Below are 20,318 nucleotides of genomic sequence, written 5' to 3'. Positions count from 1 at the left end.
AAAGATTTGCTACGGCCATACGACTAAAGCATAGAAATATGATACTTGTATATACTGAAAATAAAAATTAATGTACAAGAATTTATTTAAAGTAGATATGCCTTGAGATGAGATGAAAAATCGAAAAGTAAATGAACTAAAAGTAAATAAAATATATATATAAGAAAATAAAACCAAAAACAAAAAAAAATGTTTACACTCATACACACATCTTTCTACCGGCATGGGTTTGTTATCTTTGGTATAGTTGATCTGTTTCAAATTAATATGCAGTTGTGCATTTCATATAACAAAGTATATGTGTCAGACTGATGAGCTATCTATATCTTATACTCTTCCTTACTGAGAAAAACATATAAGATTTATGAATATAAAAGAATAAAAATAAGAATGACAAAAATATTCAAGTGTATGAGGTATTAAAATACTTCTAGGAAAGTTCATCATATGTTTCTGACCTTTCAGTTATTACTGCAAGAGACCAGTTTATCAATGTGTAACAGGAGAGCTATATATATCTTATACTATTCCTTATTGAGATAAACATGTACGATTTATGAATATGAAAGAATGAAAATAAGAATGACAATCACATTTAAGTGTATGAGGTATTAAAATACTTCTAGGAAAGTTCATCATACGTTTCTGACATTTCAGTTATTACCAGCAACAGACCAGCTAATTCATATGTGTTAGTAACCTTTATCATTGAGATTTACGTATGAGAAAAAGATAAAAGAGTGACATGCATATTATAACACACGCAGCGAGTATCATATACAAAATGAAAACGGAAACCGACCATGGCTATGTGAGATCCCAAAACGTTGATGGAATAGAATGGGCAATAACTGAAAATTACAATTTTCTGTCCTTTGTGTATAAATTTTCCCTTCGCATCCAACTAATATAAAAAGAACCCGCTCGTGATTAAAACGTGAGTAACGAGTTAATATGGATTCAGCCATTGTTTTACCGTAAAATACTGATATATCAAACAGATATTAAACGATAACAGGGTATTGGACTAATCATAACAGCTGTCTGGATACACCCAACAGAACAAAAGTGATGAAGCAGTTAAAACCACTTTCCCGTTCCGTGACCCTCTTCTCCTGAAGCCATTTCATATGTGGTTGGTAGAGAGAACGGAGTGTTGAAGTGGTAGTTAGAATAAGTTGTCTGGATACAGCGCAGCCGGTTCATAATCGGAGCGAGAGAGGCACAAAGAACCTCACAAAACATAATCGCATAGGACCTACAATATTTCCTCAATATCTCTTCAATCACGATTATAGCAGTGGAATTATTCAGTGTAATGTATTTTTCTAACTTCAATTTTTAAACTAAAGAGTATTCTCATTGCAAACTGGAGACATATTTCTCACATGAGTATCGTAGACCCGCTATAATATAGTCGTATTGACTATACGGTAGATCTGAGCACAATTCCTCACACTTTTACACCTCATTGCACAAACGCTTTAATCATGATAATTTGTTTTATGACGAGAAAAAATGACATCATCTCAATTTCACACATGAAATTCATGAATTATTTTGATATACGTAAATTTTATTCACATACATACTAACTAACCATTATGATATTTTTAGTACAACAGCATTTGGAAGATGAATAACGTAACCGGCCGAAAGTCTATATTTCACTTCCTTGAAGTGACCAACATATTCAATGGCATAATATCTAAGTTCATTGTAGGGTAAAACCTTCCAGAAGAACATGTTCCGTCCTTCAAGATTATCTAGTCCAATTTAACATTAATGAATACTTATCCAACGAGAGAAAGCGAGAAAGAAGCTTACCGTGTGATGTTCATCAAACATAGCTCCTTTCTTCAGTAGTGTAACTAACTGTGACCTCAATATCAATCCATCCATACGTAAGCGGACATTTTTAGGAATTTCTTGCTCCCTTAAATAAGGCAAAAAAGTGTAAGTTTAGAAAACTGGCAAATTGACGCGACGGCATAATAATCAAGTATATCATTGACCTCAGTAATGCAAACAGAGTGAAGTAAAATTCTCAAAAGTAAATAAAATTTGGGATCGTTAAGTAGAAAGGTTAATATATCTTGAAAATGACTTAGTTCCAGTTAGCTATAGGAATTTAAATATTAGGCGTACGCACAAACCTAGGAAGATAATGCACAAGCTTATATTATTAATATAACAGTCGATACTGCAAAGGCCAAATAAGTGTTTCCGTTCTCATCGCTTTAGTCCTTATTTTGATCATAAGATCTAACTAGGGGCCGCGGTGCCGAGTGGTTAAGGTATCCCGACGCTTTATCACTAGCCCTTCAACTCTGGGTTGCGAGTTCGAAACATAGGGGTAGTTGTCAGGTACTGATCGTAGGTCGGTGGTTTTTCTCATGGTACTCTCCTCCACCTTCAAAACCTGGCACGTCCTTAAATGACCCTGGCTGTTAATAGGACGTTAAACAAAATAAACGAAACCAAATGCGACCTAACTAAAATTTGACCTAGATTTGAATGTTTGTCGTCGATGAAGCAGAAGGCGCCTACCTTCCTTAAACACCTGGTCGTATTCCCCGTTTACGTTGTCAAGGGTCTCAATGCAAATGAATATTATTATCAAAGTATTCCCTTGTTTTATCGATTGTAAGTTATCATAGATATATTTGCAAAGCGTTCAGGCCAAGTCAGCTAAAATCATATAACTTTTGATATCGAATACATACTTAACTAGTTTCGTTATGTATAAACGTTTGAAAGAAATATTCGGTAACCCTGGGTAATGCTGCATAATGTTCAAGAAGGAACCGTGTTTTGGACAAGCGGCTAAGTAGAAATATTTAGAGACATCTGGTTAGACAATTTTCCCCATTTTTAGAAGTAATTTTCATTAAACGGGACAACTTATGAACAAAAGAATGCACAGAGACAGTTGAGAATAGAATTTGAAAAACTGTTCCCCTACCACTGTGGATCCCGAAAAATCCAATGAAAGTTACATATGCGTGTTCAAAGTTGCAATAGGGGCAGTCAGTGGCAAAGAAATAGAGGATATCTAACAGTGTCTTCAGTAATACCAAATATATTTCACGAGTGGGGCTAATATTTTGATATTTTTCACGAGTGCGCATCACGAGTGAAAAATATCAAAATATTAGCCACACGAGTATTCTGTTTATTACATTTTTTATCAACGAAAAACCTACCCCGTATGCTAACTAGGCCTACAGCGATAATTTGTAAACAAAAAAAGTAGTTCCCCCTGTCCAGGTGCTGACATATATGTCGGGCTTTCTGATTGGTCAATTATTTTGGTATTTTCTAATCATTAATTTGATTGGTCAAATCAGCAAAAGTGATATTTTTCACTAGTGAAAAAATATCACTTTTATAGAATGAATAATTTTTGATATTTCACTGGTAAAAATGTAATAAAACATGACTCCAAATTATTTAATATTGCAAAGCAGGTCATTCCTGAAGGACAAATCTGTATGGTTGACTGATTTTTTATAATTTTATTATTATTATTATTATTTTTTTTTTTTTTTTTTTTTGGGGGGGGGGGGGGGGGGGGGGTGGGATTTGTAGTACTCGAAATGTATACATGACAAATAAAAGGGTAATAGGTTCAAGGATTTTATGTAAGCGGTGATTACTTACGTAGGGGAATGAGGTTCCTCTTCTGATGAATTGCCTGTCTGAAATAAAAATTATGAAATCCCATTAAGGTTCCTATACAAGCTTTATTATAATTGTATGTCAACATATTGACAAGGTTACGAAAAAAATAATATAAATAGATAAATTAAAAAGTACCGAACAATGAAAATCATTATTTTTTTCACAATATACCAAACAGGAAAAATAATAAGAAAACGTTTGCTATTGAAACCATGTATCAACCATATCAAAGGCTATAATTGTGTGATAATGCGTTAAGGTGGAAGGGAAAAAAGGATGATTCCAATCACGGCTGGAATAATTCAAATTGAAAGTCATTCCAAAAACTTATAGTCGAAAACGTGATTTCCCTACAAAATATAGTAAAGTTACTTCTCAGGAGTAAACGTGAGATCCAAGGATAATGAAATTGATCATTTTAGTAAACCAACTCTGAAGAATGTTTGGTTCTACCGTTTTGAAAAGACTTTCAAAACTGTCATTTAGACACATTTTGGCCCCTTCCATCAATACCTTGGGACAGTCAGGGCAAATGCCATACTGATAATCCTGACCAAGTTTTAATTAATACCAACTGAAATTAATCAAAGGGATATCAAAATGTGATTTCCTTACAGAAACTATTGAAAAGTTGATCCCCTCCCCTGGGGGACATGCGGAGAGTATTTCTTTCTATTATATCTCGATATTCAGAAGAAGAGTTTTGAAAATTTCAGTCAATTTGACTTATTTTGTCCAAACCATCAGACCCTGTACTGATAGTTTTTAAAAAGTTGTAATCAGTTCCAATTGAATCTAAACACATCATTGTAACAGAGCACATGATAAATTAAATTTAAATCACTGCCTCCGCTAGGAATCGAACCCGGGACCTCTGGCTTACTAGTCTTATGCTCAACCGATCGAGCTAAAGAGAAGATCTCTCTAGCCGAGCGGTATATTGCGGCTAGTATTTACCAGGGTTACATACTCCCCCTCCAGGAAAGAACTCGTCCTCGAGTTTCCAGGAGTAACAGCGATGCTTGTGGAGCAATCCTGAGTATTTTCCCCGGGTCCCTACATGGGCGCCAATGTAACAGAGCACATGATTAATTAAATTTAAATCACTGCCTCCGCTAGGAATCGAACCCGGGACCTCTGGCTTACTAGTCTTATGCTCAATCGATCGAGCTAAAGAGAAGATCTCTCTAGCCGAGCGGTATATTGCGGCTAGTATTTACCAGGGTAACATCATGATCAAGTATGTTATTTCCTTATATTTAAACTACCAAGCTGCCATCCAATACTGATAATTTTAACTAGGTTGTAATCAATTCCAATTGAATTTAATGAAATCATGCTAAATGATATATCCCTGTATAAACTAATTTGCAAAAATTTAACCCTCTCTAGGAAGAAACATAAAACACCAGGCTCTTGAAATCCGCATTTTAGTAAAGCGCCATGATACCTTTGAATCTATGAATCTACCAAATCTGGATATTGACAAGAAGAAGCGTTTTGGCCCTGACCTTTAGATCCTTAGGGACCATATAATTCATGATTTTCATTTTTGGAAATGGAAAGTATCTGCTAAATCTTATTGAAATTGGTTCAGGATTATCGGAGAAAAAGTCCGAAATGTAAAAAGGCGACTAGAATTGGTATTATTAAACTTCATGTCAGGTGATTTAAACATCTTGTCTCTGTGCAATCAGGCACAAGAACGTATATTCAAAGATAAACGATTACATTTTTTTTCTGTAAATCATTATAATTTACACATTGTCCGTCTAACAGTTGCCACTGTGAGAAAGTACGAAATGGTTCATATAAATGTCCATCACGGTATAATCGTTTTACAGACAGATTTGTCAAGCTGATCACATTGAATCTGAATGGCTTCTGAAAGTACAGGTCAGGCGGGAATACTGAATAAGAGCCTGTTTAAATAGGCTTCATTGTCACCCCTACACAAATATCAATAAGTTTCTTGCAGTTTGGAGTTCTATTGAATCTGGCCGATACCATATCTATGAAAACTACATTATAAAATTATTTGATTTTAAAAACATGGGGAGTATCGATTTTTTAATTTAGTTTCACCGATACCATACCGATGGAGCTACAGAATATAAAATCAGCGTTGGATGCTTGATTAGTTGATTTCAGAAATATTGGGAAACTTGAAGTAAAAGTATCATCAGTCTATAACAGCGTCATCCCACCTACTTAAACATTCTCATATCAACGTTGATATCACAAAGTGTGTATTCAGACCATCCACGCTATTATTTTGATTGTGTGCAATGGGATAAGCTTCGACACCATCGTAAGCAAAGAGAGCATGTGTTCACATATATAAATCTACTCACGTGTTCATGAGATAACATGTGTCTGATTGTTTGAAAGCAGGAAAGTGTGGCCATGAACATTGAACGAGGACCACCCACATTCAGTCACGGTGTGATTATGAACTAACTCTGTCCAGGGGTTCAAAAGATACCTTGTACATATGCATTAACGTTTTCATTTCAAAAATGGTAATTTGCCATCTACCTTTGAGCAATGACCACAAAACTCCAATGTGAAGACCTTGATGCTGTGAACATGAACTAAATCAGTCCAGAGGTTGATGATATCCTTGACCGATGACCACTTAAATCTAATAGAGTGTAGACATTGATGCTGTTATACTATGTAGTGGATATGAAGTAAATCCGTCAAGGGGCTCGTGAGGTACCTTGTACACAATATTACACATCACGAACGTGCACACGCACGAACCCACGCACGGACGAACGGCCAGGGTCGACTAGTGGGGTGCATTGTTTTGTCTGTAAACTTGTGGGGTGCACGCCGCAAGTCGATCAATATTTCAAAATCTGTTTTTTTTTTTCGTTCATTCCGTCGCATTCCGCACATGCGCAGTGAGATTTAATATTGATTTATGGTTAAAAAAGAAAAATACTATAGGCGACGAAGATATTTTGACGCAAGGAATCGGTGAATGCATCACCACAAGGATGTTGAGTGAGTCCGGACGGATGGACAGAAAAAAATATTGCTAAAGTAGAGGATATAGCTAGTGTGACATTTTGGTAAATCTCGGTTTTAATAATGACGTAAGTATTACCTGTCGTTATACCATTATTGTTTTAATGTGTTATTAGGTCGGACATTTTTTTTTTGCTCAATCTTTTTAAATTTTCATTTAGTGTATACACATTCTTTTATTTAGAACGTATACTTGAATGGTTCTAAATCAGCATTATTTGGCAGATTTGACAATGCACTTATATGTATATTGACGTTAGGATATATGATAACAATCATATCAATGAAAGATAAAAGCTGTATTTTCCAGGATGAAAGATTATAATAAGGAGTCCTAGTGTTACCTGACTGTCCTCAATGACGGACACTATGGGGAAGGCATTATGGGCTGTGGTCCTGAGGATCTGTACTATAGACTGGACTCTTGTTCTCGGATACAGAAAGTGAAGTTTTCGCTCCATAATGTCTTCAGCTTTCAACCTACAACAAATCATTCATATACTTATTCTTACAGATTTACAAAATCAAAGGAGATGTGTTTTGATATGTGATGTACTTGAAGTGTACATATTGTAGCAAATTTTATCGCATTTGATTCTTAACTTTTAGGAATTTGCGCAGCAGTGTCCAATATTGCAATACGCGCTCTGGTAACACAGTACATTACACATAAAAACCGCTAAAATACTATCACTGCCAAAAACACACGATTACAGTAACTAAGAACCAGTGGTGTTTCTTTCTTCTTACACAAACATATTATTGAAAAAAGAAAAAAAAGAGAAATCCCTTACTCGCTTATATATTCTGTAATTTTGTGAGATCAGAAATTTAAGTGACGAAAAGTGGTCAACTTCATAATGACTTTATTCATAATTTAAAATGACCTTATTTCCTTTACATTGTGAAAACAATGACTTTCGTTATGTTTAGCATATGGAAATGATTCGTATTGCTGCACCATTTACATGTACTTTCAAATATCATCTCTTCCTAGTCTTGTTGTAATATGATTTTTCTTTCTGCTTAGTTTTTATTTTAAATATGTCTGAAATAGTTTGTCTCGATTGTTTATTCTAATTTGGTCATTTGACAGAGATATCGTATGTATATGTTCTGCCCGTTATTGTTTCCAATCGACTGCGTTCGCCCGTGTGAGGCTGGCAGAGTCATACCAGAGTCAATGGCCGTTGCTACTCCAGCCTTGCGCTCACCATTGTTTTGGAAAGGGACGATTTTTTCGACTGCTGGACACAAGGAGACAAACACACACACATATCGCAACCTCTAAGACATACACACAAGTACACTATAGACATTCATTTCAAGCACAGGATAGTCAGTCTTTTAATGGCCAAAGGTGTTGATGGAACGTTAAACAATACAAAACCAACCCCAGACAAGGGAGGCAATCCTTAAAAGACCAAACATGTTGAAAGGACGTTTGACAATACAAAATCAGGCTAAATGACAATCAATCCTGCCAATAAAATAAGATGAAATGAAAAAAATGCGCATAAATGAGATAAGTATTTCGAATTCAATATACTGTAAATGTAAAACGTATATGAATAGGTTTGTTATTAAGAAAACATTACCAAAATCCTTTTAAGATTAAGACATATAAGAAACATTCTACGTGGAAGATAAGATTTCATATTGATAAAATCTTGGGACGTTAATATAAGCTACAATAGTTTGTTGCTGCTTAAAACAGCACTTAAAAATGACTCCGAGAGAGACATAATTCTACCGGGACATGATAAACACATATTTGGCCTTTAAAGTCATAAAACGGAGAAGCCTGTGATTGGTTGGAGCTTCATCAACATTTAACAATTTCATAGTGAAATTTACCAGGAATCACTAACAGAAACATGTAATGTCCTACTGTTGATATTTAGAAATTGCTATTCACGTAATTAAGATAATTTGACGTTCATTCTGCATGCTGGCAAAATGAAATACTAGATATTTTAATCATTATACTATCCTTGGTTTGTCCAGTACACTTTTCATTTTTTCTTTATAACACGTTGATTGTGAGTGGCACAATATATCTCGGATGGCACAATGTATCACTCCAAGAAAAACTTCATCTTTGACGGTTGTATGACTTCTTAAATACGCTCTGTCAAATAGGACTGTACCAACTGATATTTTGGCATTCTTACGTGACTGCTGCCATGAGATTTGCAGCATTGCAGTTCATAGTTTTTGGAGCCGCAAAACAGTTGAAAAGGCAGTGTCGTTTCGTTTGATTTACTCTTCGTTGATAGAATTTGTATCGATATGTCAAGGACACGAAAGGAAATGAAAAGGTCTTGTCGACAGACAAGTAAATGTTCTCTAATGATGTATACCTTTTTTTCTCATTTTTTTTTATTTTTCCAAGTTCACCAAACAATATTACATTCAAGTATTTAACCCGGAGGTCAAAGCAAAGTGTAACTTCCACAGAGGTTACTAATGAGTATTGTTATTGTTTATACAGGAATCCAATGGTAACTAACAATTAATATATACAATTAAATTTGTATTTTAGATGTATACTTTATTGTTGAAGGGACAATCTGCAGATCCGGAAGAGCTGAAAACTTTAACAGATTGGTAATGAAATTACGTACTGCATATTCCATATAGCTCACACAAAATATTTAGTAAAATTTATGCAGTAAGGAATACTAAATCTTAACTGTCTTTCCTTTCAATTAAATAGTACTGCCTACCTTTCCATTCCAGTCGGAACCTCCCATTCTAGAAGCGGAACTCCTCGGAGTTTTATATGTATATCATACAATCCCTCATTAAAAAGATCACCGGACCATTTCGCTACCTGAAATGCAATCAGCAATAATTTTAGTTTAAACTTGGTGCTAATTAAAACTCTATAGCTACTTAGTGCAGTTGTTCTCTCAGTGTTGAATCTGATGCTGGTTGAATTGGTTGGAAGATTCTGGCGATTGACGTGTCACTATTTTCAGCCCGACAGGGACACTCTGTTCAATCATTGAACAAGACATATTTACTCAGTAAGTAAGTCAGTAGAAAAGTGTGGTATATATTGTAAAAATCAGCTCTAAGCGTCGAGTGATGGCTCCGTCAATATCCATATATAGGGAGTAGGCCGCGATAGCCATTGATAATACTTTGTGAATCGCATTTTGACCGCTATAATGATGTTATAATGGGATATATTGACACTTTAAATTCAAGTATAAAACATAAAATTAATCATATATAAATAATACTGTTTATGGAATTTACTTTATACTTACCATTAGCACTAGCATAAGCGGCAAACCGTACGAAATCTCGTTCGTAGATTCAATGAGAATGACAGTCAGACTAATTGTCATTCTGACTACCCCGCCAAGAAAAGCAGCAGCTCCAATCAGGGCAAAAGTGCCCGAATGAATGGCTTGGTTTCCATATCCCAATCTACCAAGCGACACACAAAACAAATTTCAAGCAAGCACATACTTTAGTATACAAAAATAAACATAATGATTACATATCAATGAAATTATCAATGAAACCGGAGTTATACGGTTCCAAGTAAACACTGACGATGTCAATATCTGATATAAGTATATTTCAATTACTGAAACATCTGATATTGTGGTTTTATGTACAAGGCACAAGTTTAATATTCATATGTATATAGCAGTGTCTTTTCTTATGATCATATTTATTATATTATACAATGTATAATTATTTATCAAAAACAGCACACTGATGTACACCATACAATAGATAAACAGTAAGATTTATTTATGGATAGAAAACAACATACAAAACCAAAAGTCGTGCCACAAACCGCCCATAGGCGGCGCCACACAGTAAACAGGGAACAAATAAACCGCTGGGAACATTAGTACCATAAGTCCAACAGGCCAAAATAAAGAAAAACAGCAGAAACAATCCTAAAGTACGGAGGCTGAAACCATCTGAAAAACAAAACCAATATAATATGAAAACCATCAAAAGACCAATTACCCCAAGGCAAAATATAAACAAAACCCCTATTGGCCTTAACGGTCACCTGGGCTTGTTCTGAAATATGTGCATATAGTTTATGTTTTTGTTTTAAATTAGGAATGTATCACGTCTGACCAGTGTGACCTATACAATAGATCACTTCGTCTCGGTGACCTAAATATGTAGATTTGCATGGAGACTCATAAAACACGTGCAAGAGGAGTAAGGGCAGGTGATCCGGATAGAGCACGTGCAAAGATATGGTGACTCATCTGAGCAATTCGTTTAAGGTACACATTAAATGTTCAAGAATAAGAACAACAAAAAGGATAGAAAATATTATGTAGATGATGTTTTTGTTCCCTGTCATACCTGGTAATATACATGAATGAGGTTCGTTGGCCTCATTAGCATATTTGAGTCAGTATTTAAACACATTTGATTCAATGTTGATATCTTCACAAAGATAATGTCAACATTCCGTAAATGACGTTATTCCAATTATGACGTCACGCACTCCTTCAAAGATGGTTTGTCTTATTAGTTCAGAAACACTTAAAGAACTCTGCTGGAACTTTGTTAAACATAGGTAAGAATTTATAGTATGTTTTAAAATTGCGCTGATTGGAACTATTTATAAATTTGTGCCGTAGTATTTTATTCTTCCCACAACTCTACATCATTATTTTCATTTGAATCATTCGCTTTTGGGGTTGAATTGCCAGCTTTTATTTTCCTAGATCTGTTATGCTTAACATGGCTAAATTTGTATTTCCGATTTGGTTTATTTGTCCGTTTCTCTGTCTGTTAGCCGACTTACCCGTTTCCGGTTGGTGAAACAATTGTTTAATGGATTCTTCCTGCGAGTTAAAGAAGAGTGTTGCCATGTCGTTATAGTAACCGTCTGGACAGAAGTATGTCCGTACAGTATCCTCAATAGTGTTGGTAGTCCCGTTCAGAAGCTACGAAATAGAAAAAAAAAAAAAAAAGGTTTTATTTAAAATCTAAAAATCCAGTATTTGTAACTATTTGACATAGTTAACGTGGTATAAAAATGCCGACTGATGAATAAACTGCTGTGATTAATCTATATCAAATACCTGTGTGAGTGAAAATTGTCAAATAATTTGAGTCAGTAGTATTTATGTGCCGTTAACTGAATTTTGCGTTACGCTAGTCCCTGGACACCCCCGATGGATATGTCAGCAGGGGTCATGAAAACCCCATAAACTTATATTTTATAGCATCTAAGAGCACCCCAAAGTGCCTTCGACGCTCCGTAAGTTAACATGTCGGCAGGGGTCGTGCAAACCCAATAACTTACATTTGGCGGTATCTGCGAGCATTCTCCGAGGGCCATGGAAGCTCCAAATGACACCGAGGTGGTCACTGCTGCAACAAGCGCTGCTTCTAAAATTCTTTCGAAAAGATCGTTGATATTTGGTTATTTGGTTTTCTTTAAGTATAACGTCAGATTAAATAATTCTATCTAAATCATCTTTGTAATATGACAAATCATCACCAATTGAATATGGCTGTATGGGTTAGGATTCAACAATGAAATCGATAGTTTACTCGACAGTTACAAAATACAGTATATATATCCGAGTAAATACAATCTGTCAAACAGATCACCTAAGACCTCATCAATGAGAACGAACTATAGCATAATCTCATAAAAGACAATGTACCTAAAAAGCTTGTGCTTTTATTAACGTGCTTCATGCGATGTTTGGTGATGGCGGTGTTGATGGCGTTGAACAATGCTCCCATCAGACCTCCTACAAACCCCATCACAATGAAGATGGCCAGGTCTGTGACATCCCACAGACGACAGCCGATTCCACTCTCGTTCGTACACTGTACAGAACAAAGAAAAAAAAAGATCGCCGGACCTGTTACTGATGAAACCATCAATATTGACAAATTACAGAGTACACAATATTGTTTCTTGTTTATTGATTCCATTTAATTGTCTTGGTAGTCATTATTGTCCGATGCGCTTAAAAGTTTAATTATTAATTATTAGACTTTAGGAACACGACTCTTTAGAGGGTGTTTTCTTTGATAACCTAGTACATTGTATATCTATTGTTCGACCAGGTTTTAGCTTATTTCTTATGACAGGTATGTCTTGAAACATTTCATAGTGCAGTATCAATTTTATCCTGATAATAACCGGGTCTAGCTTTAAAAGATTTCAGAAAAAAATACAGCAAGGATACCATAAAGTAAGGAGATAATTCGCCTATTTTTATCAGTAGTTTTGATCAATTCTGAGATAAATAAATCGAAGACTGGTTTCCGAACACCATTTGAATTTTATATGAATGATATGGCCATGTGCTACCTTAAACACTCCGAAATTGATCAATCCAGGCAGGTAGAAATATCCCCAGCTGTCAGAGTCGATCCCGGAGAGGAAAAAGTTCAGTGAATAAGTTGCTGCCATGGAGCAGAAGAACTGAGGATGTAGAAGAGATATTACAAATGGCTTTGGTAAATCAAATAATTAATAAGATTAAATTTTACGAAATTTAACATTTTTCTGTGATGCTTGAAAATGGAAACCATTTTTTTTAACGAGGTAAATAACTACGATTTATAAACATTCAAAGCTAAACAAAAAAACAACACACTATGTTAGCTTGTGTATTGATATGGCTTTATATGTACCTATATATACAAAACTTCATTTTTTATTATAATTATCTTAAAGCGGGTTGTTCTAGCGAGGTTAAAATTTTAGCGAATTTATATACTAGTTCTGAAACACTACAATATGAACAGCTACATTTGATTTAAACATATGTTATTGGCTTCAAAAGTATAAAAGATTATGCACAAGTTAAGAAACATTTTAAGCCATCTCCAAAACACAAAACAAAGCAACGATGTAATTCATGTCATATTACCGAAACCTTTGACTGGATTTCATAAATTTTTACACACTTCTAAAATGTTGTGTGTTTATATCTACCGGTAGATTTCTTTATAGTAGTAAGTTTCAATCAATGACAACCTCCAGATTTAGATCTTGTATATTTCAGAAAAGGATACGTCTTTGTTAAATATAATGAAGACATATGAAAATAAATGAAGGACATTCTCACAAGGATTTCAAAAAGAACACTAAGAAGTTTTAGTTTGATTTACTCTGAAAGGATCACAGTTTAGTGAACTACTTTCTGTACCTCGACTTTATAGGCAAAATATTTATTTTCCCAAACTGTAGAAGGAAAGTGCTTTTTGATGATTTACTAGATGTGAAATAGCGAATTTAAAATAGATAGATAGTTTCCAAGTTTTAACCGTGCCAGGAAAGTAAAGTTGATGGTAAAAATGAAGTATCTGTTTTAAAAGGTTAAGACTTACTAGCCACTGCTTTGAACAGGAATCAAATGATTGTAAGTCTTGATTTAATTTAGTCAAAAATAAACTTATAAAAGATAATTAACAGCACAGTTAATTAAAGCGTAGAATGTTCTTAGCTAGACAATACTAGGTAAATTAAAAAGCGTTACTGGCTACTATAGACTTGTAAAGAGAACAATATGTAGGACATGTCAGCTTTTAAATTAGTTATAATAGGACTTAATATCTACTTTAAATAACATCTGCCAATTTACACATCGTCAACTAGAATACCCTTGATAAATGCGTTGACTGCCCGCTAATGCTAAAAAAGTCAATCACCTCAACCAGGTGACCAATCCTTTCAACAGTAAACACATTGATAAGTTGATAATTGCCGACATCCGGCAAAAATTGAGGGATGGTGTGATCGTAATTATAAACAAGATGTTAATTGCTGATTCGAACTGAGGTTATTTACTTACGAGTACCGTATACGTCCATGCAGCGCTATTCAAATCAACTACCGACGGCATAGTCACGTGACTGGGCTGTATCGTCTTATCGACTATATAAACCAACTACCGATGGTATAGTCACGTGACTTGACTGTATCGTCTTATCGACTATACAAACCAACTACCGATGGTATAGTGACGTCACTGGGCAGTATCGTCTTATCGACTATATAAACCAACTACCGACGGTATAGTCACGTGACTGGGCTGTTATCGTCTTATCGACTATATAAACCAACTACCGACGGTATAGTGACGTCACTGGGCAGTATCGTCTTATCGACTATACAAACCAACTACCGACGGTATAGTGACGTCACTGGGCAGTATCGTCTTATCGACTATATAAACCAACTACCGACGGTATAGTCACGTGACTGGGCTATATCGTCGTATCGACTATACAAACCAACTACCGACGGTATAGTCACGTGGCTTGGCTGTATCGTCTTATCGACTATATAAACTTACTACCGACGGTATAATCACGTGGCTTGGCTGTATCGTCTTATCGACTATATAAACTTACTACCGACGGTATAGTGACGTCACTGGGCAGTATCGTCTTATCGACTATATAAACCAACTACCGACGGTATAGTCACGTGGCTTGGCTGTATCGTCTTATCGACTATATAAACTTACTACCGACGGTATAATCACGTGGCTTGGCTGTATCGTCTTATCGACTATATAAACTTACTCCCGACGGTATAGTGACGTCACTGGGCTGTATCCTATCCTAATCAACAAATTGTCCTTTAGAATTTAACAATAAAACTACATTCTATTCCTGTCTTAAGGCTCATTGATGACAATCAGGTTGTGCCGCCGCGGCTTCCGTAGTAGTCTCGCGATAGAACTCTCAATATTGTCAATGTTGTTTACTACGGTTGATGCATACTTCGTGTAAAGAAAAAGATGTTGTATGTAACTTGCAGCCACCACGGTGTAAGTACTTTCAGTTATCAGAACTTATATAAGTAATATAAGTGTTTTTTGTTCATTTATGACTGTTATTTCTTACAAAGTACGATTATTTCAACAGTTGTGAAACTTCTGCGCTCGTACCACGTGGTGTCACTATACGATGTGCAGACGGAGCTATGACTCTCAGTTGTGAACTTTTAATAACAATGCTGCTATTTGAATTGAAGATTTATTGATGCCAATCATTGTTGAACATTGAAACTACGAAATTTATTGAGATTCATGGAATTTTCGTGATCGAAGGAATCGTCAGTTTGTCAAAATTTTCAATGTATGGAAGCTCATAGTTACCATATAACTGACAATGCTAAAATTGCTATACATGTAAATTCAATTTGTTACGCGTATTCTTACGTTTCTTTGTTTCTGTTTATTACAGACTTTTACCATTTTTCAACACTTTTCAACACCAAAACACTACAACTATATGTAAAACAAACTAGTTGGAAATAAAGGATGTTGTACGAGGTAAACTGGCTGTACATTGTTCATGGGACAGCACACAGGTGCTAAATATTTTCAAACATGAAATAAGATTAGTAGATTGGACAAACACGCTAAAATTTAACACTTACCAAAATAGCCCGCTATACATGTTTTACAGTAACACGAGATTGATTCAATTTATATATGATTATATTAAAGAATCGTGTACACTCATTTACCAATTCATGTACCTACATAATGACAGTTCTGTACCCTTATTTACCAATTAATGGTCTTACATAATGTACAGCTCTGTAACCTTATTTAACATAAATGTACCTACACGATGTACAGCTCTGTACCCTCATTTATAAATTCATGTACCTACATGATGTACAGCTCTGTACCCTCATTTACCAACTCATGTACCTACATAATGTACAGCTCTGTACCCTTATATAACATAAATGTACTTACATAATGTACAGCTCTGTACCCTTATTTAACATACATGTACCTACATAATGTACAGCTCTGAACCCTTATTTAACATAAATGTACCTACATAATGTACAGCTCTGAACCCTTATTTAACATAAATGTACCTACACGATGTACAGCTCTGTACCCTCATTTATAAATTCATGTACCTACATGATGTACAGCTCTGTACCCTCATTTACCAACTCATGTACCTACATAATGTACAGCTCTGTACCCTTATTTAACATAAATGTACCTACATAATGTACAGCTCTGTACCCTTATTTAACATAAATGTACCTACATAATGTACAGCTCTGAACCCTTATTTAACATAAATGTACCTACATAATGTACAGCTCTGTACCCTTATTTAACATACATGTACCTACATAATGTACAGCTCTGTACCTTTATTTAACATAAATGTACTTACATAATGTACAGCTCTGAACCCTTATTTAACATAAATGTACCTACATAATGTACAGCTCTGTACCCTTATTTACCAATTAATGTACTTACATAATATACAGCTCTGTACCCTTATTTAACATAAATGTACCTACATAATGTACAGCTCTGTACCCTCACTTAACAATTCATGTACCTTCGCGATGTACAGTAATACAGGAAAAACATCATGCTAATAATGGAGTTATCACACGTACACCACACATATATCAAAATGTACACACGTACATCATGTAAATATTAAAGTTCATTGTAGGTTTGTAATTATGAAGAATACACTTACAGTTCTCCAGGTTAGACTCTGATTCCAGAAAGAACATCCTTCCTCCAGACTGAAGAGTACTCCTCCAATGGGGGCTCCGAATGCAGCTGTCAAGGTCACAATACATATGTCATGGTTGTACTTGAAAATATAAAGCTTACTCATATAAAAAAATCGCAAGAAACTGCTGGAATACCATTAGGAGGAAAACAACTGTTTCTTTCCCTCTTGCCAAGTTTTCTCCCTACCCGTGTCAGTTTGTGTTTCCCAGGAAGCTGATAAGCATACCAGTCTGTGCTATCGTGGTTTTGTCCTTGGTAAGAAACTTAACCCTAATTACTATGGATGGCATGCGACGGGCCTCCTGTATGTTATTCAGTGAGGTAGTCACCAACTACTACAAGGAGACCCTGCCTCAAAATGATCCTGGTTGTTCATTGGACGATTAACAAAGCAAACTAACTCTTGTCATGTCCCTCGATCTTCGAAATTGGCCCTGTACTAAAAAGATAAGGAAACCCTGTAACAAAGTGAGTCTGATACTGTACACGGGGAAATTTACGCGAGGGGGAAATTTACGCTAATTACTCGCGTCCCTTTTGATCGCGAAAATTTCGCCCACGTGTATTATTTGGATATTAAATGTACAGTAGGGTTAAAGTCATCCCTCAGAGTTTAATTTGCCAAACACTCTGTTTTAAGAAATAGTTATAACAAACAGCCTAAATTCGAAATGATTTTGTTTTCAGATACAATATATGTAAATCTCAAAGTCCAATATGCAGAACTATAGCCAAGGGCATCTGGCTTATCTTGAGAAGGGTCCATGGAAAGCATTCTGAGAAATAACAATAACAGGCTGTGAATTTAACTTCAAAGTGGCTGTAAGTCGGTTTTGTTTCCTTATCATTCTCAAAATTGTTCATGCATATCTAGGGTCGAAGCGGAAACTGCTAACATGAGATCAAGGAAGAATTTTTTGAGAAACGTTTACTATATCAGGAAGAGAGAAGATCTAGCTAAGCCAGTTGATAAGCGGCCATTTTGAAAAAAAAGACCAATTCACTAAAGGATAATATGCGTACTCCGTACATTTCTGAACAAGTAGTCTCATTTTCCCTCTGTAAACTCTATTTGTTAATTGTATCAATCTAACTTATTCGCCTGGATGGAAGCGCAACTTGGGGAAACCCGGAGTACCCAGGGAAACCAAAGTGGTCGGTCAGGTGACCTTTTCACGTCCGACCGGGGAATCGAACCCCAGCCGACTAGCTGAAAGGCAAGTGTGTTACAACCGTGCAACCCGACCCCACAATCCTACTTATTAAAGTGTCTCTCAGTATTTCGTTTTATCAATTATTATTTTTTCTCCATGTAGTTTCCATTTTCCCGTACCTGCTACACCTGCTGCGGCTCCACCAGACATGAAGTCCCGTTTATCTCTGAAACACGCAAACCACAAACAAGTCTTAGCAAACAGGACTTTAAACACGAAGTGTCGAGTATAATTACCATATTTTTTTCAGAACAGGCTTTATTTTTCAATGAAAAAACGAATTCCCTGACTAGGTGGGGTTATTTTTCATTGAAAATACTTATTCTCTAATATCATGGTAACGCCATTTATTATCAGGTAATTCTTATCTCAATTTGACAGAGGGAATTGGTCTTCGCAGCTGGTAAATCCAATAAGTGTTAATTTTAATTTCCGAATTCGAACACAACATTCAAGAATCAATGCCTACTATATCGAGGCATTAACACAAACACCAATACTACAAGGACATGCGTACCAACCACCACTAGATTTGAAATCGTACTGAATTTGTTCAATGAAAATATCATAATCATGCGATACTATGTGATTCTAAAACTATTTACCTGTCCGTTCGGAACTATTTACCTGTCCGTTCGGAAGAAACTATATCTCTTTAGATTCACCTTCTTAAAAGCAATACTTTGGAACTGAAAAAGAAACCAAAATGTTTAATGCTATACTTATATGATATACCTAATACCTATGGAAATAACATTTGGAGTTAGATGTAGAACAGTAAAAAAATACTTAAACTTCATCATACGGCTGATTCGTCCTTATACGACTCGTCAGTGATGCTAATGGCATAAAGAGTTGATACGTAGGATGCGCCATGTTTCAGATGTCCAAAGAAATGTCAAAATTTGGATTTGCAGATGAAATAGCGCTATAATTCAATACATATCATAATTTTCAATATTTTATATCAAAACAACATCAAGCGCGTTGTATGATTTGTTCAGTTATACCACCTGCAATCTCAAAGGACCGTACCAAAGAAACACATAACTAAAATGGTCCGGAACCACTTATTTTATTTGCACATTGTGAAAAAAAAAATCAATGCTTTACATACGTACCTGTGGTACTCCGGCCCCAATGATAGCCCCGCTGTGAATCATAGGTCCTTCCTTTCCAACAAACAACCCTACAGTAAAAAATGCAGATTTCATTAATTTTACAACAATTTCGTAAACAATTATATCAACTTATAAAAATGACGCTTGTTGAGCCGGATTGAAGCGCGCGAGGGGTCCCCCGGGGGAAAACTCGCATGGTCAGGAAGGTGACCATATACCTTTTCACGTCAGGCGGGGAATCGAACCCCGGCCGCATAGGAGAAAGTAACGGAGTTTAAACTTTACTTGTCTTTTTTTTTGCACATTTTAAAAACAAACGAAGTAGTAGCTTTGTTAAAAATTGTATTTTAACGCAAAATATTAGGAATCCTAGCGCACGGTTAAATGAAACATCAAATATCGCTGGTTGGAAAACAGTATATCACTTGACAGATACAACTAAAATGTAATACTACTCACACTTAATTTAGGCATTAGCATTGCTACATGAGAATCGTTTTGGTAAGGTCACACCCAATATGGTATTGTTATGTATTGTATATTAGCAGTTATTAGTTAAGGGTGTATCACACTAAAAGAATTCTGCTCAATTTTGAGTGCAAAAAAATGCAGTTTTCATGCCGACCTATCGCTGCATTTATTTATTATTCTGTATGAACTGTACATTTGTGTATTGTGATAAGTTTCCTATTTGATAACCTGTCAATTGTCAG

At 35.5% G+C, this 20,318-nt stretch overlaps 1 protein-coding gene across 1 annotated transcript in view; it reads right to left on the bottom strand.

The window, feature by feature from the left end:
- Positions 1-20,318, bottom strand: part of LOC117345077 (chloride transport protein 6-like) — an 80,023-nt gene that overhangs the window by 44,871 nt on the left and 14,834 nt on the right. Inside the window, 15 exon segments of the mRNA XM_033908020.1 lie at positions 1,828-1,936; positions 3,664-3,701; positions 7,065-7,200; positions 9,450-9,556; positions 9,999-10,161; positions 10,517-10,670; positions 11,522-11,663; positions 12,026-12,119; positions 12,393-12,411; positions 12,414-12,561; positions 13,052-13,165; positions 17,230-17,315; positions 18,604-18,650; positions 19,112-19,173; positions 19,606-19,673. Of these exon segments, the coding sequence (XP_033763911.1) occupies positions 1,828-1,936; positions 3,664-3,701; positions 7,065-7,200; positions 9,450-9,556; positions 9,999-10,161; positions 10,517-10,670; positions 11,522-11,663; positions 12,026-12,119; positions 12,393-12,411; positions 12,414-12,561; positions 13,052-13,165; positions 17,230-17,315; positions 18,604-18,650; positions 19,112-19,173; positions 19,606-19,673 (1,487 nt within the window).

Source organism: Pecten maximus, chromosome 16 (genome assembly GCF_902652985.1).
Source record: "Pecten maximus chromosome 16, xPecMax1.1, whole genome shotgun sequence".
NCBI lineage: Eukaryota > Metazoa > Mollusca > Bivalvia > Pectinida > Pectinidae > Pecten > Pecten maximus.
The sequence above is the reverse complement of the archived record's forward strand: the minus strand, read 5'-3'. Positions and strand labels throughout refer to the sequence as shown.